The sequence below is a fragment of the Falco cherrug genome, chromosome 5, assembly GCF_023634085.1.
Source record: "Falco cherrug isolate bFalChe1 chromosome 5, bFalChe1.pri, whole genome shotgun sequence".
NCBI classification, from domain to species: Eukaryota; Metazoa; Chordata; class Aves; order Falconiformes; family Falconidae; genus Falco; species Falco cherrug.
In genome coordinates, this window is record NC_073701.1 from 7,151,127 (window position 1) to 7,173,365 (window position 22,239).

General features: G+C 42.7%; 1 protein-coding gene across 1 annotated transcript in view; it reads left to right on the forward strand.

The window, feature by feature from the left end:
• F5 (coagulation factor V) overlaps positions 1–13,646 on the forward strand; it is a 34,798-nt gene extending 21,152 nt beyond the window's left edge. Inside the window, exons 14-25 of the mRNA XM_027816988.2 lie at positions 696–861; positions 1,943–2,179; positions 2,652–2,862; positions 3,938–4,117; positions 5,754–5,870; positions 6,319–6,390; positions 7,513–7,607; positions 8,938–9,093; positions 9,937–10,081; positions 10,238–10,386; positions 11,123–11,305; positions 12,076–13,646. Coding sequence (XP_027672789.2) covers positions 696–861; positions 1,943–2,179; positions 2,652–2,862; positions 3,938–4,117; positions 5,754–5,870; positions 6,319–6,390; positions 7,513–7,607; positions 8,938–9,093; positions 9,937–10,081; positions 10,238–10,386; positions 11,123–11,305; positions 12,076–12,264 — 1,900 coding nt within the window. The 3' untranslated portion in view covers positions 12,265–13,646. The remainder of the gene's footprint in view (positions 1–695; positions 862–1,942; positions 2,180–2,651; positions 2,863–3,937; positions 4,118–5,753; positions 5,871–6,318; positions 6,391–7,512; positions 7,608–8,937; positions 9,094–9,936; positions 10,082–10,237; positions 10,387–11,122; positions 11,306–12,075) is intronic.
• The last annotated feature ends 8,593 nt before the right edge of the window (positions 13,647–22,239 follow it).

A 22,239-nucleotide genomic window follows, 5' to 3' on the forward strand; every position in this document is an offset into this window, starting at 1 on the left:
AGGTTTATCCTCAGCTGGTGGGAGGTGAATAGTTCCAGTGAAAGTAAGAGCCCGTGGCAGATACTGTGTCAGTGTGTTGAAGAGCCGAAAACCACCCTTTCTTCCTACCAGATGACTTTGGTTCAGATTCTGCTTTTTGTAGACTTGACAACAAGGCAAGGTTTATAGGAAATGATAATACGTTTTATCAGAATAATAGCATTTTGGTGCTTCTATTTAAGATCTGAAGAATGGTGCAAATGCCTGAAAGTTGGTGGTTGTTTTTTTTCTTACCAGCTCTGTGTTGCAAAATGCAGATATAATCGAATGTAAAATGTGTTTCTGTTGGCTTTCCAGAGAAGGTACAACTGTGAGATAGTGAGCCCACCACCTATGCTTTATTACGCTCTGAGCTAAGCTCCGATTCAGATTATTAAGTTTAATGCTAAAGAAGGAAAATAGATCTCAGGTGGGTTTCCAGAGATTAGTTGGAATTTTCCAGTGAAAGCTGACCAAATCTTTGAAGAATCTCATGTACAACTGTAGAACTAGAATTGCTTAAACATTGCAAGGCATGATTTTCAGAATCATCTGACATTTATTGGTGGTTTATTCTTTATATTTTAAAATGCTTCTGCCATATGAGTTCTCGGATTTCATCAAAGCTGTTATTTCTGATTCAGTGTGTGGGTTTTTAATTGGGGATTTCCTTTCAGTACAATGATGGATGACAAAACCTGTAAAGATGGCACCACGTATAAGGTGATCTTCCAAAGCTATACAGACAGTACCTTTACGACTCTTCAGGATGAAGATGAATATAAAGAACACCTTGGCATCCTGGGGCCAGTTATCCGAGCTGAAGTAGACGATGTTATTCTGGTAGGTCCATGTTTTGAATATGTGTACAGGGTAGGGTTCTTATGGTGATCTTAGTGGGACATAGTATTTAATATTGGGACCCATTCTGACATATCAATCTAATGTAAAATGAGATTTAAGTTTAACTTTTTTTAAAAAACTACTTTTTTTTTTAAACCCAGATTGCACTGAAAATACCACTTTATATATGTAAAGAGAGCATCTTATTTCTTTTAAAACAAATTAGTAAATTTGTATTCAAGATGAATGTATATATATTTGTCCAAAAAGTGTGGGTTTTTTTTCTCTGAAAACTTTTGCTTTAATGGGTTGGTCAGTTCTAATACAAACAAGGATGGAGAGGAACTGTATCCCTGGCAATACAGTGGTATATTTGCATTAGGAAGCACATTGCTGTAGAGTTTCTCTTCTCTCGTCCTTCTTCATCCAGTCTCCAACACACAGGGATGGAATTAGGTGGGAAGAGTAGATCTCACTTGCAGATCTCACTGCTTTCTGCTTATTTCACTGGGAGTAGTGCACAACAGGAACACACTGAGCTACATTTAAAAACATGAGTAAAAGAAAGCGGCTGTTTTAGCTTGGGGAGTGAGTGTCGTTCCCTAATGAGAGGTAAGTAGATCATCACCCTACCTACATACTTCTCTGGGATAAGTGAGAAGCACTGATTTCAGTAAGAGTGGTACATACAGAGGTCTAGTTGTACGGGTTTGTGCCTTCCTTCAGTGCAACTGCAGCAAAGCATGAGGCAGAAACTCCCCAGTTCCCTGCCTGCTGTAACTAAGCATATCCAGGTGTGAAGGGCAGCAGTACAATTCCTAGGAACCCAGTTTCAGTGGAAGACAGGGAGTTAGGCTCATGCTTTCTACTTCTTAATTAACTACCTGCATCAAAGAGGGTGACTGCATGGAGATACCAAAAGCTATCCCTGCAGCTTCACCATGCACAACATAACCTATAATCACATGCAAATCTTGACCCTGGTTTGAGGTCATGGGAATGTATTGTGTTGGGATTTTCGTTTAGGCCTGAATGTGCTGAATAGAATCTACTTATATATATATATAAATATTTTTTTTAGGTTCATTTTAAGAATCTGGCATCCAGACCATATTCCCTCCATGCTCATGGACTCTTCTATGAAAAGTCCTCTGAGGGAAGCATTTATGACGATGAATCTACTGCTTGGTTTAAGGAAGATGATGAGGTTCAGCCAAATAACAGCTATATTTACGTGTGGTATGCAAACAGGCGATCAGGACCTGTGCAGTCAGGAGCAACTTGTCGGTCCTGGATCTACTACTCTGATTTAAACCTGGTAAGAAAATCACAGTAGAAGTGGTAGTGTTGCTGGGGTTGATTACAGAATCACAGAAACACTTACTTTGGAAGGGACCACTAGAAATCACCTAATCTGGCACCACCACCACCACTCAGGCAGGGTCAACTAGAGTAGGTTGTCCAGGACCGTATCCAGTTGGGTTTTTAATATCTCCAAATGATGTTACTCTGTGGCTGTAGAAATGTACGCTGCAGGCCATGTTTTGGATAGTGATCCTGTCTTTTGGGCCTGATGTTCCCATCTGACATTTAATAAGATGTTGAAGAATTCAAACTGGGGGAACCCTTTGGTAGCCTGAGCAGGGGAAAGTAAAGGTATAAGGCAACAGCAATTCTGGCATCTGCTTTTAAATTTTTAGGACCTGAAGCATTTCTACAGAATGCTATGGGGTTTTGGTGTATTTTGGAAAATCCACTTTTACATCTAATATGAATTTATTACCTCCTAGGAGAAAGATATTCACTCTGGTTTGATTGGGCCAATACTGATCTGTCAGAAAGGAACCTTCAGCAAGTCAAACAATGGCAGCACAGCCACCCGAGACTTTTTCTTGCTTTTTATGGTCTTTGATGAAGAGAAAAGCTGGTACTTTGACAAACGTTCTAGAAGACCTTGTACTGAGAAGGCCCAGGAAATGCAGCAGTGCCACAAATTCTATGGTACTTAATTCATTTTACCAAATATTCAGTTTATTGGGGTAAAGGGAAAGGTGTTTGAGGAGGTATCTCAGCTCACAGTGCCTTTGAACATCCATAAATCCTACACGCTAATTATGTAAACCGTTTTTCTTTTCCTTTTCTTTCTGTCTCCCTCCCTCTGCTCCTCCCCTGCCATCTCCCCTTCCCATAATAGTCATAGTTTTATATGTAAAGATTAGCATTGACTAGAAATTAGTTATTAAAATGAAGAAAGGACATATTAAGCTGAAATTTTCAACAGAAAACTTGTCTCTCACACTTACATATATCTATGCCCCACATTAAAAAAAAAAAAAAAAACCAGCACACCACCAAACACAAAAAAACAAACTCTTTCCAGTAAGAAGGTAATACCCTGGAAAGGTTTTGAAATTTTAAAATATTGTAATAATTTGATAAATCAACTAGTTCTACTGAGGAATTCGAAGCAGCTGTAGCACAGCCCTTCATAGACCTCTCTGTGGATACAGAGGTTTTAGTCATGTACGGTGAAGTAAGTGGCTGCCTGTTCAAAGGTCGCCCTTTGTTCTCTTTGAAATAATGGTCAGTAACGAAACTCTGTGTTTCTGTCTCTGCAAAGATGATGCTTGTGTGCTGTAAGTGATCATGTTTGAAAAAGGCACGTTGAGAAGTGGAATCTGCCTTTTGAAAATGTCATCTATAGAATCAGTTATTAATTGAATATTCAGTTGTGACTATACAGCTGTGGAAATGTACGCTGCAGAGCACGTTTCGGATAGCTGTCCTTTCTTTTGGGCTTCATGTTCCCATCTGGCATTTTATTTCTTACATCTTCTTGTTTTCCTGGCTGCCACGTGTTGCAAGGGAGCTGCTCAGATTCTCTGGTGAGGTCCCTGGGTTTTCTGAATTGACGTACATAGACCATAAAATGTGTAGCACTCAGAATTGGAAAAAGTGGTGTTTTTCCCAAATGCGTCCCTTCAGTAGAAGTTTTACTCATTTTAGTAATTGCATTCTAGCAATTTAAAAGACCAGCTTTGTGAGTGGTTTTCCTCACAGTAATTTTTTTTTTCAGCCATTAATGGGATTACCTACAATTTGCAAGGCTTGAGGATGTATGAAGGTGAACTGGTCCGATGGCATTTGCTGAATATGGGCGGACCAAAAGACATTCATGTTGTTCATTTTCATGGACAGACCTTCACAGAACAAGGAGAGCCAAAGCACCAGCTTGGTACATACACACTCCTTCCAGGTACGTATCAGAGCAAAGTTCTAAGGGGTGACCGTTGCAGTCTGTTGCCATTGAACCAATGTAAAGGTGAACACAAGTTGGTTTTGAGCACAGTAAGAAAAAGTTTGAGAGCACTTAGAGTTCATTTGGCTATGATGGTCAGAAGGAAAATCATCACTTTGAACCTCCCTCGGTGCTGTGGGAGGGGGGAAATAAAGGTGTCATGGCTGTCTTTTAAAACTGGAAATATGAGTAGTTATAGACAAAACTTAAATGCTTGGACAATTGTCTTCCTCTCCGATGAGAAGGGATATATATGGAAAATGAGTAGCAGTAAGGTTCTGTAGCACTGCCTTCTGTTTTCCACTTTCCTCGGCACTCAAAGAATACGTGAGCAGGAGCGAGTTTCTCTCCTTTATTGCATCTCTCTTTTCCTGTCTGCAGAGTAGGTCATCGTGCTGGGCTTGGCTTTGGAAGGTGTCCGGCAGTAAAGGTCAGAGTACTGGAAAAGGGAAGTCAGTAGGATAGTGTCAGCCACCGATCCCTTGTGAAATGACGGATGTACAAGAGCGCAGCAATCCTGTTGCTGTGTCCCCAGGCTGCAGTACCACTGCAGTCTCACTGACAGCTGCTGCAAAATACTATTGGTATTTGGCTCAGTATGGTGGGGGTTTATTTTGTAATGTCAAGATGAGTGCAGTATAGAAGAGGAACAACCAATGTGAGCCCTAGGAGAATTCTTATGTCCAGGGAGGAAGGAAATAGGTTAAAAGCATTCATTAGGCCACAGGATATACTCCTTTGCCCATCACTGTCAGCAGTGAACGTGTCCAATAACAGCACTTACAAAGCCTGTATTGCTAGCCACAGGTGTTTAAAAAAATAAAATAAAAACCAGCAGAATAGGCAACAAGGAGATCAAAATAATGGGATTGGCTTAGAATGATAGGAGTTTATTTTAATGAACATTTATTCACTAAGCTTTTTAAGGCGATGTTTTTCACTGTAACATCTATTATGTTTTTGTTTAAATGGGAACCAGAATTTTCATGTCTGTACTAACTAGGAATATAAGAAAAGCAATGAGGGTATGTACTGTGCTTTCTAAAAAGTGCAGCAAACAGCCTCAACCATATCTGCTTCCTGCTCAATCCTGGGCACTCCTGGCGCACACGGAAAGTGAGAGGAAGGGCCCGTACATTCTCACACACCGCTTTTGGCTTCTTTATGTTACTTAACAAAACACCGGGGCAGCAGGAGTAAGAACTATAATCAGCACCACAGAATTAACATCCTTACATTATGTAATAAACTTAGTAGCACTGTTCAAACACCGTTCATTACACGGCTCAGCACTGTACTTAATGTGTATACATCTGTTGTTACAGACATGCATCCAAGGTTTTGTACTTTGCACCAGCAGTGAAGGTTAGGTTTTGATCTGGTCACGTAATTCCAATCTCAGTCTCCAGCTGGAACTTCCTTGCTAGGAAAAAAAATGATTGAGATGATGCTCTCTCTGTAACATGTAGCAGGTTATTTATTTTTTCTGGATTAAGGCATAGGTTGATCTTTGGTTTAGCCTCCAGCCTCACTAACATCAACCTTATCATTCATGCTCATGTTTCTGATACATTTCTCTTCCATTTTTTTCAAGGCTCGTTTAGAACAATTGAAATGAAACCACAGAGACCTGGCTGGTGGCTTTTAGACACTGAAGTGGGGGAATATCAGCAAGCAGGAATGCAGGCATCCTATTTGGTTATAGAGAAAGGTACTGAACAAAGGTGGTTTTTGGCTGGGGGAGTCAAGCTATAAAGTCATCTCTACCCTTTCAGGATCACTAAAGAAAAATTTGGGAGATTGTTCTGCAAAAAACCAAAGCAGATTTTCTGTGCATTCAAGGAGGGGGTGGAGTAGTTACTGTAATTTTTTCCTAGAACAAAAGATGTTTAGCCTCTAGCATACTAGCTTTGAATTACTTAGAATACTGCCTTTATTCCTTTAGTGTACTAGCTTTGAATTTGAGGTTTCCTCACTGTGATCAGTGGATTAATTTGTTGAGAGGAATTGCAGAGATTAACTTGGCCTTTTCTGAGAAGCTGATGTCACAGTATTACTGAGAATTCTTCTGAGTGATGTTGTCTTAGAAGATTCCACCAGAATATATATTGGATTAGCACTCCTTTTCTTTAACAACCAACTTACTGTGCTCTCTTTAGAGTGCAGAATTCCAATGGGTCTAGCAAGTGGAGTTATACTCGACTCACAAATCACCGCTTCAGATCACGTAGGTAAGTTAATACTTGAAAAGGTCCATGCTCCTGAATATCCCCAACAAAGTGTTCCAGTTCCATATTCTTTTGTCATCTCATGATACGTCTTACAAGATCAGCTCAGCAGTGAGTCAACTGTCAGGCTAAGAAGCTCTCCAACGTTTTTGCAAGCTGTATTAGGTAGGCCCTCATCATTGTATTTTAACAAGGTCACAGGTCTGCTGTCAGTATCACAAGCCTGAGAGTCGGGAGGTCCTCTGGATGGCCTACTGGATGAACTGGAACAGATCCAGCTTTATCTTTTTGTCCTTTGGGTTCCCTGCTCGAAAATGAACACCAAAGTGTTCAAAAAGCTTTTGAGATTTGCATGTGGTATGAGATGTGAAAGGACCAAATAGATGTGTTATGAGAGATTTGGGAATCTGGCGTCCAGAGCAATGACAGAGTCTTTAATTTACCAAGTTTATTCCTGATATAAAAGTAGGATCATTTGGTAGAGAAAGTGATAGAATATTACATGGGCAGTGGCAAGCCAAGGCATATAGGTTACACATATGTGCAGGCACACACATCCTCTCCCTTGAAATAACAAATTATTTATTTTGGAAAACTGATTTTTCTGTGGATTTAATTTTCTTTCTTCATTCCTTGCCGCAGTGTTACGAAGGCTTGAAAGCTGCCTTGTCATATATGTTCCATATCAGTTGTTAACATTATGCAGAAAGGAGCTCTCTTCCATGAATGTAAGCACATTCTGTGTCTCATCCTGCTGGCATCCAAAGCTTGTTTAGCAAACTCTAAACCCTGGTTCCAAAGCAGCAGACAGTGCATTACAAAAAAGGCCATTATTTTTAAAGTCATCCTGCCAACTACAATACTTTGCAGGGTAACAGCTGACTTTCAGTTGCTGACCATGTCCAAATTATACTAGATTATGGATTTTAGAGTCTGATTATGGATTTTAGAGTCTCTTGGTGGGTTTTTTTCCCTCAAGACAGGCCAGAAAAGAACTGAAGCATTCAGCATCACTAACAAGTTACAGCCCTCTTATTTTTTTTTTCTTCTCTTTTTTTTTTTTTTTTTGTTTTTCCTCCCAGTATCTCATCTTAAATTCTTGCTTTATTCATATTTTCTATCTAGATTATTGGGAACCTAAGTTAGCCCGATTACACAATTCTGGAACATACAACGCTTGGAGCACTACAGTGAAAACAGAAGGATTCCCTTGGATCCAGGTATAGTTGGTACAACACGTGCTTGACCATCATTGAGTTGTGGTTTTCATATGGTTTGTTTTAGAACATCAAGCTACTCTTCTTCTCACTGAGAAGACTGATGGGGAAAACCGAAAAGATGTAGCAAGTTTGATTGTGGTGACGCAAACTTTCCACCTCCCCTGGAGCAGCCCATTGACTGGACAGTTACCCTCACAATTTAGATGTAACCATTTTGTAGGCAAAAGGATTTTTTTTTTCTTTTTTCATTATTTCTACTACTTCCCCCCACCCCCCGACATCTACCCAACAATACATACTTATATGTATGTGTTGGGTGATCATTTAAAGCGTAACACTGTCAAGCATTGCTTCAGATAGTTTTGGGGGTTTTTTTGGTTGGTTTGGATGCTTCTGTGTCCAGCTTGACACAGCACAGTGTGGCTTAACAGGGAAACCAAGCTTGTAATTATGGCTGCAAGCACTATATCATTCAGTCACCTAATTTCATCCATCTTTTTCTTCCATCCCAATCACTGTTGCACCAGAGAGCCAATTTGCACCCACACTTAGGGAGGATAGTTGATTTTTTTACAAATTTCATTAAAATAGGCAGTTAGGAGAAAAGAAATTATCAAATTAGTGTTGCAGTTTAAGTTCAACAGGTAGGTGTTTTGTTTGGCTCGCTAACACTTGCTAGCAAGTTAGTGGAGGTGAAGTAGGGGGAGAAAGTTGGGAGATCTGATGTGGAACTGGAAATAATGTTGGGAGGAAGAAGAATTTGATAAGGGGGCATGGCAGTGAGAAGCTGAGGTTGCTGCAGTAAAGTATGCAGAGACGTGGAGTGCGCATCCTGAAGAATGAGTTTCACTGCCGATAGGAATATCTTGCCGATTTGTTTTTATGTGCTAGGGGCTTGGGTAGGATATTAGCAGGAATGGTGGCTTTTCTTCAGAATGTCATATGCCTTTTCTCAGCCTGGGTGTCCCAAACTAGAGGCAGATTATGAAAATGTGAGCCTTTAATTTCTCCACACTCCTTTTGCCTACTTGTGAGACGGGGTAGCGGAGTTCTGCCTACCATGGGGACACAGGTATTTTTGAGGTGTCTTTGTGGCACTGTGCTGAACGCTGAACACTGTAAAGTGGCCTCTGAAGTTAAACGCACACACAAATACACAGGTGAAAGGAGAGCGAGACAGCAGTAATTTGACCTCCGGCACCTGGTTGTTTTTTCTCCGGAGAGTGTTAGTGTCAGAAGGCAGGGCTTAAAGCTATTGTGTAGATGCTAAAGAATGAAATTGATTTTGCTGTGCATTACTGGCTCTATAAACACTGTTTGCTGTTCCTAGGTGGACTTTCAAAGACAAGTTCTGCTAACTGGGATACAGACGCAGGGAGCCAAGCAGTTTTTAAAGTCCTTGTACGTCCAGAAGTACTTTATTGTCTACAGCAAAGACAAACGAAAGTGGAACACCTTCAGAGGAGACAGCTCATCAGCACAAAAGGTCTGTACGTGCCATAGGGGTTGCAGCAACCTAGGCAGTGTCACTGGGTGATGCAGGGAGGTGACAGTTTTATGTTAAGAGATAGCAGAAAAAATTATGGCCTTCAGAGACTTAATAATACCGCTTGACACCCCAAAGGGTGTTTACCAATACAATAAAATTCAGACCAGTAGAGGGATTTTAAGGTGAGAAATCTCCTAGACTGGAGTTTAGATTGGTCCTGTGACCTTGACTGTATAGAGTATGGCTTTCTCACGAGCATCTCTCCCTGCTATTATTTCCTAAGACCGTGTCACCCTTTTTGAAGCAAGCAGGAAGGAGAACTAAAACTTGGATCTTACCTTGTTTGGGATTAGGTCCTCCCTCCTGTCCTTCCTTTTCTGCTGTCACAACAATTGAAAGTTAAAACTGCCTGAATTGCCTGCAGAAGGCCTGTGTAGTAAGCGTGGTTGTACCCTGAAAAAGGTTCATTTGACGCCCAGCTGCCCCAGCCCTGCCTCTTACAGCTTCAGTTTACCCTGAGGTTTCTGTGGTACAACTCCCAAACCGAAAACCTGGTGTCTCTTACCTGTCCTTTTGCCTCTTTACTAGTGTCTTCTTACAGGCTTATGCAGCGTGTAGAAAGGGGTTGCTTATTTGGATTGAGGCCTTCAGGCGCTTCCAAATATGCTAAGATGGGACCGTGAAATATTTCAAGTTGCTCTGCAGTGTGGGGTGTTTCATCACCACGGCTGGGGCTAATGGTGTAAAAAAGACTACTTTTGTAACAGAGCAGGCTTTCAGCATGCAAGCTTGTGTTTGAATTTCATTAACTATATGTGGATATTTTTTTTCTTTTAATAGATTTTTGAAGGTAATTCCAATGCCTATGGAGTAAAAGAGAACATCATTGATCCCCCTATTATTGCTAGGTACATCAGAGTGTACCCAACCGAGGCCTACAACAGACCTACTCTTCGCATGGAGCTTCTGGGCTGTGAAGTAGATGGTAAGAATGGGTCACGTGCTGGTGCTTCCTTTCTGGCAAATTTTTTACCTAATACATTAAATGAAGCTAAAATTGCGGGTGTTCTCAATTCCAGCATGTTGTTTTGGCTGTGGCTACTTGGATGAACTGGAGATAACATGGCACTTCTCTTAACAGGCTGCTCTTTGCCACTTGGAATGGAAAATGGAGAGATCAAGAATACCCAGATAACAGCCTCGTCTGTTAAGACATCTTGGTTTAACACGTGGGACGCTTCGCTTGCTCGTCTCAATCAGAAAGGGAAGGTGAATGCCTGGCGAGCCAAGGTAACAAGTGAAAACCAGGGACAGCAGTTAATAAATCTGTGCTGCCTGTGTGCTCGTGCACGCCCTGTACGCTGTGTTCAGCGCCAGGTGTAGCTAAGGTTACTTCACAGCCATCCTTTGGGAAGAAGCCCCCAGTAGGAAACTTGTTGAACTTCTGGCAACAGCAATGAAATCGTGTTTTGAGATGGGTGGTGTCCTCTGGGCCAGAGCCTGCAGCACTTGCCTGCAGAGGCAGCCCTTTTAATTTCAGGAGGTGAATACGACTTGAATATTTGTCTCAAAGGGGTTAAAGAAACCCATCCTGGGCTGGCTTATAGGCGGTGCAGCTTAATGGGTCTGGGGGTGGATGACCCAGAGCACGGAATGTGAGCTTCTGTGTCTTCAAAACGGAGGTGCATTTCTTTACAGAGCACCTTGAGGTTTGCTCCTGGTTTGTATGAGCATTTGGTATTAGTATTATGTATTATATTTTAATACTGGAGATGAATCTGTGTTATTTTTTATGTATTGAAAATTAATGTGGACATCTTAAGGCGCCAAATACACCACCTGCAGGGAAGAAGTTAATTGTATGGGCCACCAAGAACACTTGTGACTTTTGCCTCAGCTTTACTCTTCTGCGCTTCTCTGATACAGCTTTGATGCAGTTTTAACTGTCTCTAAACAGGATTTTTCACTTAAGCAAATACAGACAGGCATATGTTTGCTAATAGACAACTTTTTTTATCAATTGTAGCTCAACAACAAGGAACAGTGGCTGCAAATTGATCTCCTCACAGTTAAGAAGATAACTGCTATCGCTACCCAGGGGGTCAAGTCCATATCTGCTGAAAACTTTGTGAAAACCTATGTTATCCTCTACAGCGACCAAGGCTCAGAGTGGAGGTCCTATATGGATGGTTCAAGCTCCGTGGCAAAGGTATCACCCTCGGCTCAGGCAGTCGTGTTCGTTGCTTGGTTTTAGACGCTGAGCACAGTCAAGGCACAAGGGCAGAATACCCAGCCACAGAGAGGGCCTCACAGGACTTTAAAATACTAGGGAGCTGGGGTTACTACAGGTAACGTCCTAATATCCATCTGATTTTGGTCATAGTAATTAACATTAATAGAAGGAAAGAATGCCAAATCTGTAGAGAATGCAGTCAACATTGTGATAAAAGGAGCTGATGTTATTTGTAAAGGAGGACATTTAATTTGAATGAACAATGGGTTTGCCAGGGCCTCTCTTCAGCTTTTTCATTTCTGCCTTGATTTTATAAGTGAAACTAATGTTAGCGAGCAGTTCTGCTGTCACGGAGCTGGAAAACTCCAGATGCCCACAGAGCAGACACAATACTTCACATTGTTCCCATATCACCTTACACCAACCTAACCCACAAGGGCTTTTAGCAGCAGTAAAATAAGGGAAGTTTGGGTTTTTTAGTCCATCCAGATTAGAAAGACAAATTTTGTGGTGTGGATGGAAACGGAGGCTGTTTAATTCATTCAGACTCGGGTATTGCTGGCCTGAACTACCTTTGACCCAGCATTTTAGAAAGAGACTGGATGTGGTCCTGCCTAAAATTGGAAGTGACAGTCCATCTACCCTGGATGGGTAATGCAACAGCTTGGAACCATTTTAAAAAAGAAAATGCGGGGTGGGGGTTTAAGCGCTGCCTTTTAACTAATTGTGTGATTGTGTATTTGCAGGTTTTCTCGGGTAATGAAAACAGCAACGGGCACGTCAAGCATTTTTTTAACCCACCCATTCTGTCCAGGTTTATCCGCATTGTTCCAAGAACATGGTATCATGGTATTGGCCTTCGGGTAGAACTCTATGGCTGTGATTTTGGTGAGGGTCTTGCTGTGAAGAGGACTGACAAGTCTGGGAGCTCTTAACGTTTCAGCAATCATCATGCAGAACAACAATTTTTTAAAAAAAAACTTAAACCAATCATACTTAGTAGCTTGCGTATGTGCTTCCTCAAAGGACCTTAATGTTTGCCAGCAAGAACCGAGAGAGATTTCTCTGGCAGATGCTTCATTCCGACAAATACACACTTTAGAAAACAGCTTCTCTTCTCTGGGAAGAAATAGCAGTCCCTTCTGATTTGTATTAGCATTTCTTCATCCTAACAAGTATTCTGTCTTTTTACATAATTTTAAATTCTAAATCTCTAGGGATGGAGACTCTGGCCTTAATCCTGAGCCCTGATTATCCCCATCTTGTAATGCTTCTGCAGCACGGGGTTGGGAGTAGAAAGCTACAGCAGGTGGATGTTCTCCAGACATAGGGCCGAGAGGGAAAACCGGTGCAGATATGGAGCTGTGGTGCTGCATTCCAGCAATGTCTGGGTACGAAATGACTGTAGAGGTGGCCTCGCCTCCATGCGTCGCTGCGCCCAAGGTGTAGAGCGATGCCAGCGCTGAGGTGTGTGCAACCCCTTCTCTGAGAAGGTGGGTTTGCGTTGTTGGCTCGGTTCTTACATACCCAGCACGTCTGAAATGCTGTGGGTTCCACAGGATTAATCTTCGCTGCCCTGGCAAGGGAAGGCGGAGTCAGCAATCTCTTTCTTTCCCAGAAATGAGAAGGGAGGTGATTTAACCTGGCAGGTCATGGAACGGCAATGGCAGAACCAAAGTGAGAATCCAGAACTGACACTCAGTCCCATACAGACGTTTAGACCGTGGGAAGGGGAAGGAGGAGCTCCCTCGAGCAGGAAGGCATTGAGAACTGTAGCTGTTCAGTGAGAATACACAGTGGTGGTGGCAGAGAAGGTTAGATGAAACTGGGTTATAGAAACATCTGCATCTTCTTTACCATTTAGCTCTAACGATGTTTTCACTAATGGAACTACTCTTGTGCATGGAACGTACGTGGATTTTTCCCAGGATGACTACATCTAGTGAAAATATATACACAGTCCATGAACCGATTACTCCAGCAGAGTTTTAAGCTAAGCTTTCAGTAGTGTTTTTGTCTTCCGTCCTGTAAATACTTTAATTACAGAACTTCCACTTACCACACTAGGTACAGTTCAGCAGAGTGGGTTTTTCAAAGTAGTTTATCTTTGAACCTCGTATGGTGTTATCCAGGTTATTTCGGTAGTTTCTCAATTCTTGTATCTTACAGACCATGCATTTCAAAACGAAGGTACAGAACAGAAGTGGAAAAAAAATATAAAAACTAAACAAATATTTTCTCTGCCTTTTTTTTAATGTCACAAACTTATTACTTTTTATTGGAAAATAAAGATAATATTGTAGCATGAAAAACATCATCAACATTTTATTGTGTATATTTGTCTCGACAGTATTAGTTCTTTGGCAATAATCAGTGAAATTTTGTATCACAAGTAAAACCAGCTTGATGGGAATTTTCAGTATTAATTAGAATCAATTTCAGATGGTGAAATTGTATGAACAATTGCTTCATCTTAGAAAATCAGTTTCTTAATATTTTGTAATGATGCTTAATTTATTTTTGTTTGATACAGTCATGAAATAGCAATGCAAGCCATATTCACTAAAAAAAGAAAATGTAAATTTCAGAGTCAGGTTTTACCCTAGAAAACAGGTAATTAATGCTTGCTAACTTCAGCAGAACCAGGATTTTGTGTGCTTAAGTGCCAAACCATTTACGTTTTAGGAGGCTTAAAGGTTCTAAATAAATAATATAAATAAATAATTAGTTCTTTAACTTCACACAGACTCATACATATATAGACAAATGCAAAACTGATTGCAGGAGTGTGACTCAATACGCCTGCATCAGTTTCACAAGTTGGAGATTTTGCTTCTACTTGCTGATGGATAGGACTTCAGTTAGCTCGGGTCAGCTGTCCCAGGGCTGTCCCCTCCCCAACCTCTCACCTACCCCCAGCCTACTCGCTGGCAGGACAGAGGGGGAAAAAGAAAGACCTTGATGCTGTGCAAATGCTCTTCAGTAACAGCTAAACCATTCGTGTATTGTCAACGCTGGTTTAGTCGAAAATCCAAAATGCAACACCCTGTGGGCTGCTATGATGAAAATTAACCCTGTAACACATGTTCCAGTATATCCAGTATAGCAGCACAGGAGCAGCAGCAGTGCCTGGGCCCTTTGCCTGTTGCTGATAACAAAATGTTCCCTGGCACAGCCTGGTAAGATGATAAGTGCTACAATAAACAGCGAAAGTCCAAAGCAGCCACTAACAAGCACCAGATTCCAATATACATTAAAGCAAGCAAGCACAGGACCCTGCTAATTAACAGCTATAAATTCTACCTACCGCGCTCCGATCAGATGTTGTTGTCTCAAAGTCCTCTTACCGCACGCTGGACACCAAAAAGGACTGTGGTGGGTTGACCGCAGCTGGCAGCCAGGCCCCCAGTCAGTCACTCACTCACCCCCCGCCCCCAAGGTGAGGGGGAGGACTGGAAGGGCAAAAGCAAAAAAAAAAAAACAACTTGTGGGTTGATGCAAAAGCAGTTTAATTAAAGTGAAGCAAGGGTACATGTGTAAGCAAAGCAAAATAAGGAATTAATTTGCTGCTTCCCACCAGCAGGCAGGTGTTCAGCCACTTCCTGGCAAGCAGGGCCTCGACACACCAAACAGTTACTTGGGAAGACAAACACCATGACTCTGAACATCCCCTCCTTCCTTTTCCTCCTTTCCCCCAGTTTTTCTCGCTGGACATGGTGTCATATGGTGTGGGATATCCCTTGGGTCTGCTGACCCCCCTGTGTCCTCTCCCAGCCTCTGGTCACCCCCAGCCTGCTCGCTGCTGGGGCAGGGTGTGAAAAAGAAAAGGCCTTGACGCTGTGCAATCACTGCTCAGCAACAGCCCAAACATCGGTGTGTTACCAGCCCGGTTTTAGTCACAAGCATGGCGCTACACGGGCTGCTGCGAAGAAAAGTAACTCTACCCCAGCCAGAGCAGGTGCATGAAAGTATTTCCAAAAGCAAATGAGGGGGGGCAAATTCTTGGTCCGTGTTCACAGCAAGGACGATGTGAAAACACACCTGTACCAGATCTGCCAAACCAAAGGTAAGCGATGTTGAGTGAGCCCACAGATGACTGGAAAACAAAGAACTATCAATTTTATGAAGCAACCAACTTAGATTTAATCTGCCAAGGCTTTTGCAAATTGATAGTTATGTCAGTCAGTCTTGCACAGCCTTTTACACGCTGTGGCATGAAGTCCTGCATACACTGAAATTATTTGCAAATAACACACAAGAAGAGAAAGAAATCCTGCAGTTTTCTCAAACTAAGGAATGAAGATGCATATCACAGCGTGGCAGCTGGCAAACACAAGCTCTTTCAGACTGAGGGAGAAATGTGGTGCCAGGGTTCAGAGTATTCCCATCTGGCCAGTAATTTCTTCACTCGCAAACCCGGCTGGCTGCTTTCAGCTAGCCTTTCGATCGAAAGGTCCACAGTTAACCACCTTAGTCTCCTTATAACGGAGTTGCTGCCCTCCAAAGCTTGTTCCAGCTTCCAGGAGGCCTCAGAGTGCCCGAAGCTGACCATCTGCAGATGACAACAGTGCAGACGGCTGTGCATGGTCTCATGCTTTACTCAGTAGAAACCTGCTTCCTTTTGCTTTCCAGAGGTGGTAGCTGTACTCCTTCACACAGAAGTTGTGAAACTGGTTGTGTCTGCGCTTGGACTGGAAGGGAGGTGAAAGGAAGTGGAAGTAAAGACAGCTGAGCAGCTCTGAAGTTGTTGCTGACAGCAGCACCACCGTACTTTCTTCAGGCCCTGATGTATTCAGCCAGCATTCAGACAGGTTTGTACAGGCTGCCCTGTGAGGTCTCAAGCTGATGCAGGCAGGCGTATATGAATCAGCAAGCACGCCTCTTGCTTGGAGAGTAGATGTAACCTCTGCTTTTGCCAGTTTTTCTGCTGGTAATTCCGACCGTAACACCTGTACTGCAGGGGTAGCCGGACTGAAGCTGAGCCAGCCTGCCTTCACCAAGATTGCCAGGCGTTTGCAAACTGGGAGGTTCCCTCCACGCCACTGGCACAGCAAAGCGTAATGAAGACATAAAGCTGAATATTACCCATGGGTTAAAGTCAATGCAGATGGTGTTTCTGTGTTTGCTCTCTCAGAGACCTCCTGAGCTGGCTATCGACATAGATGCAAAGGTGAATGTGGGCGTTGGGGCACTTCAGAGCCGTCAGTGAGCGTGCATGACAAAGGTATGCCCGTGTGAAGTGCCAGGAGAACACTACAGAAAAAGTATCAAGTGGGAATCTGGTCAAGACTCCAGACAAATACCCAACCTTTTATGCACCCTCCAGCACGCCCTGAAATGGCCACGAACACCGGTGGGTTGATCAAAATTTTAGGACTGTGCTAAGAAGGATAAAGAGGGCTTGCAACTTCACAAGCACTGATGCTCATGAGGTATCTTTCAGGATGGGAAAAGATTTTTTGGACATGTACCTGAGGGAGGAAGGTAAAGGCTGTGCCCATGCCCACATACGGGAAGGCTGTTTATTAATATGTTACTATTTAGCACCATAGAAATGAGATGCAACACTGCGCTGGGGTGGCCTATTGCCGTTTCATATGAGTCAGTCATTCCACTCGATCAGCATTAAATACTCCTCTTCTTGCTCTCACTCCTACATTTTGTTTTGTTATGTTTATTCGTGCTAGCTGTACATCATAACGAGTTTATCCACCTACACTTTCCTATCATTACTGCACCCCGTTCTCCGTTTGTTTGTTACACCCAGTACTTGCCTCATGCTCTAATTACAATAATCTCCTCCAGGTAGGGACTCCATCTTCTTGAATGTTTGTACAGCACTCTCCAAAACAGGCCATGGGATCATTCTCAGGGTTCCTGGGCACATCTGTAACACCATTCCTAATGGGAGCAACACTCGTTAAGCCCACTGTGACCTAGATATGTCTAAAAGCACCAAGTAATTCAGGCCAACCCATGTGCTTCTACATTTAATAAAAGTATAGGGTATGTTTCTTCTAAGTCTACTTGATCCACTGCTTGCTTTTCTTTGTAACACCACTGTTGTACTCTCTTTTGGCACTTCCCATGAAAATTTGTCCACCAGTGTCCCCATTTGTAGCAGACTTAAGTGACTTTTCCATTTTTTTCCCCATGTAGCTGACTGCAAAACATTTTTTAATTGCTATGTCCGTAATGTAAATGTGTAATGCCGTACAACGTGATCCATCTTAGACCGAGAGATAGTCTGATACTCTGTGGCAAGGGATTCCACAAATTCAGCCATAAATGCCTTATTTCCAACAGCTATGTGCTTCAGCCTGCATTGTGCCAAGTGCAGAGCCTGCCGTGGTGTGCGGGACGTAAGGGAAGCTCTCTGCCAGAGCCTTTTGGTAGCAACTCGCCTGCTACCAACTCCTGTGCTTTGCAGAGATGGCTGCTGTTTGTCCTAAGGCTCCCGCAGGAGGCAGATAGCTTGGATTTTACACTGACTTCTGTATCAGCTGTGTTCCAGCAAACCGCAGTGCTGCTTTCTTTCCCCCAGTGCACAGCTTTCAGGACATACCTGGTTTACCAGTCTTGTGGAACGCAAGATCTAGCATGTATGGAACTAGAGGTAACGAAGGCAGCAGTGGGGGAGATGTGGTGGAATGGGTGGGTGTCAAGGTGTGAACTATAGGTGAAAACAGTGAAGTCTGACAAAAATGGAAAAGGTGAATTTGTGTTGAACTAGAGCAGGGGTCCTCAAACGGCCCCCCAGGGTCCTCAGTCTGGGCCCCGGGTATTTACAGAACACACACACACATACACACCCCGCCGGGGGTTGGCGGGGAAACCAAGCAGCCGCAGATGGCTGCCTGCCGCTTCATCCGCGCGCCGGCCCCCTGCTTAAAAAGTTTGAGGACCCCCAAACTAGAGTATGAAAATACCTTGGACTTCCAAATTGTGTATAGTAAAAGAGAAGCAGAAAATACGCTCTGTCCGTGCTACAGAGAAGAGCCGTTGCATTCCTTTAGCAAGGGACCTTTTCTCACAGGGCGAGGACAGTTGATCAGATTATAGCAATGTATTTATGACAATGACTGTCAATGACCTTCCCTTCACCTCTCTAAAAGACAGTTACAACGTACCCCTGAGTGTTTTCTTGCTCTCAGAAAACAGGAATGGCTGCAGAATAGCTCCAAAAAAAAAGTCATGCCATTCAAAGAATATCCTAGCAGAATTTATACATCTTTATTTTTATGAGGGGAAGGAATTTTAAGGAATTAAGAAGAAGGGATCAAGAAGCTGAGTCAATTCTGTTGTCTGTCTTAAGGCTTTTTTAAAAACAGTAATTTGCTATGTGAGGTCCCGATATGGGAAAACACTGTATTCTTCCCTCCAGAGCAATTGCCTTGTTCCACTGGTTTTGATGCCAGGGAGACACATGCTCCGTGCTTGCAGGACAGGGCTGTCATCTTGAACCTGGGCTCATACTTACTCAGTGGGTGACATCTTTAAAGTCTGGAACTAACAAGCCCTTGGAGAATAAGAAGTAACAGAAGTGAAGGCATACTAGCTAAATAAAATAATCAGTGCCAAAGCTTCTAAATTAACCCTACATGGCTGCATAATACTTCTAAGTGTCCTGTTCAGAGCCCCAAATTGTCAAAGGATCGGGGCAGGGGAACTAGGAGACACAGACCTTCAAGGCTGTATCCAGTCTTCCATTCTTACACATAGCTACAATCTATAGGCTTTGTTCTAAACCAATCAAGCCTCGTTTCAGAAATAATTTGGCTTCTTTGTTCTCACTGCTTCTGTTTCTTTCCTACATATATACTAGTTAATAGAGTCTATTTCCCCAAATCAATTGCAAAGGCCAAAACCATAAAAACAAAGAAATCAGTTGCTGCCTTTTCTCACATTGATGTGCCTTTGTTTCTTCCACGCTCAGCAAAAGAGAAATCTGTTTTATTCCCTCCTTCTGGAGAGTTTCTGAAATATTTGTACTGCCTTAGTGCTCTTGCATACTGAGAAATGATTCTGAAGAATGGCTTCACCAGAGCACAGAAAGTTTTTAACTTGCAGAAACTTTTCTCCAAACGACTTGGCAAGACTTTAAAAGAACTTTTCTTGCACATAGATTTTATAAATTCCTCCACATTAAACTGCAGGCCAAAACTGGCTAACAATACCCCCCTCTGGTGCATTTGTGGGTGAAACCAGTCAGAGTTTATGGTGTGGTGTATTGGGTTTGGCTGAGCCCCATCACAGCCCTCACAGCGCTGTGCTTGTATCGGTAGTAGAAAGGTGGTGATCACACCCCAGTGTTTTGGCTGCTGCTGAGCATCGCGCGCGCAGCACCAAGGCTGTATCTCCAACCTCCCCCCGCCCCCCTCACCCGTGGGCTGGGGGTGGGCAAGTTGGCCAGGACAGCTGACCCAAAGTGCCCAATGGAATATTCCCTACCAGTTGACGTCTGCTCAGGTACAAAAGCTAAGAGAAAGGAGGAGGAGCCGGGGACATTCTTTATTTACGTTTGTCTTCCAGAGCAACCGCTATGCGTACCAAAGCCCTGCTTCCCGGGAAGTGGCTGACCATTGCCTGCTGATGGGAAGTAGAGAATAACATCTTCTGTTTTCCTTTGCTTCCATGCACACAACTTTTGCTATTGCTTCATTAAACTGCCTTGAATCTTGACCCACAAGGCTTTGTTCCATCTTTTCTGCCCCCCATTCTGTTGAGGAGGGGACTGATAGAGTGGCTTGGTGGGCACGTGGCATTCAGCCATGACCAACCCACCACATGTGGATAAGCTGTGACCTTAAAAGTTGTTGCCTCTGAGACGGACATGCATTCACATGAGTTGCTTGGATCTCATGCTGAATCAAGCATCCCCAGCCACAAGGGCTTGGTGTGATCCTTTTCTTCCAAAGTGCCAGCAGCAATTTCTGAGATTGATCTGAAAATCTGAAGAGTTCTGGGTAAGTACAGACAGGTTTCAAGCTTCCCTTGTGCAACAGAGGAGCAGGAAAACACAGCCAGCAAGACAGCCTTCTAGTGTACAACGACCCTTTGTATGAAGGTGAGGCTTCTGATAAAGAGGTTGTTTGAGGAAACTCATAAGCTCCGAAGGCAGTTCTGAGTGAAACCCAGCACAGAAGGGTTATGTCCAATACTACTGCATGAGCTACGTGGCGGCATAAAACATGTTACTCACTGGGAACTGTTCAGATGTAGAAGCCAGAGTTCTGTCTGTAAAGGGCAGCCATCACACCGTGCATCCAAGCTGCAACTATCACTTAGTCGGGTTGGATGACACGTGCAGGTGGTACCTCTCTGTCACACTTGCCACTAACTGTTACGGTCTTGAAAGATTTTATAATTCTTTTCATGTAATATTATTTACGTGGAAGTGTTCAGAATAATAGCAATCACTCAAATTGGTCAAATCTTTCTGGTAAGAGAATGATTTTCTCTGGAAAATGGTTTTATCCTGTGTGTAATGTGGTGATTTTCAAAACAGTCTTCACATTACCCACCTGGGAAGCTAGAAATGAACAAGCACATAGCTTAGGGATTAAACCAGACATTGTTTAATGCTAACATATATTATAAGGTTATTTTGCTTTTGGAATTAAAAAAAATACAGTTGAAGGGTAGGAATTTTTCCCCATTCCTATAATTTTATTTTTAAGCTTCCTATTTCTCCTTTTTTCCACTGAAAAAGGTGTGTGTTTGTTGAGAAAGGAAGGTAAGCTTAAGTAAGGAAACCATACCTTCAACAGCTTATGTCTTCCCTCTTGGAAAAAATACTGGAAGTTTTCAGGTTTTTCTTTGCTACCAAACATCTTTAACCTTGCCTTACTTTTTTTAGTAGAATGGCAAGATGGAAAGAGAAAATAGTGAGGAAGTCTAGGGAATGAAAGACAGAAGTTGAAATTCAGGGAATAAAATTTTATCTTGTATCCAAAGGCTGAAAATATTCTGTGAAAACAAACAAGGCAAGCTCTTTTGAGAACAAAAGAAACCCTGAGAAAACCTGGAGTATTTAAATCAGAACTTTTCAAGTTCTTTTTCTTATGCAGTTTTTGGAAAAGAAATCTAGGTTGCCTGACTCTACTGCTTCAAGGAGACAGGTTGAGCTGACGTAACTCCCTCTACCCCTGCCAATTCCCTGGAAACAGCAGCTGAGCTCCAGTGGTACAGCTCTAGGGACTGCTGCTTTGGAAAGGACCGAAGCCACCCACCAGATCCTATGAGCAGCCTGGAAGTTGTGGGAGCTGCTGCCCCTAGGCAGGGCGCACCATGGGAACTCCAAGGTTCTATTTTTTCCTCCCACCTCTGCTTGGCATGAAGCGATAACCCAGATTGGAAAGAGGATGCACTACACCTCATGCTATCAGGCCATATCTTTTATTACCTGCTACTGAGCCACGTGCCAGCAGAACAGAGGGGCTGCTAAGAGCTAAGTGAGAGGGAACTGTGCGTTTCTGTTCACTTCCCCATGGCAACTTGCTCATCACTCATTGTTTCAGCTCATTTCACTCTAACCGTGTTATTTTAAGAGATCAGCAATGCCTTGCAAATGGTTGAGATGGATGGCAGTATTAACAGGAGCTGAATCTTTCTATTTAGAGTTTTGCTTCAAGCTAAATTGTGGTGGAATGGCAATTCTTCTATTTTTTTTTCTTTTTTTTCTTTTTTTTTTAATAAACCTGCAAACAAAACAGAACATGGAGATGCTGAGGAGCAACGGCTTGAGAACAACTGAAAGGAAATTTTGCTAGACCCAGAAGATAGCCAGAAAGCAGCAAACCACCAATGCCAGATGATACAGGACCTAAATGTTTAGCTGCACTTTACCTTTTGTAGCTGTGTTTATTAAACTATGATAATGGTGATAATAATAAAATTCTGAAGTTCAA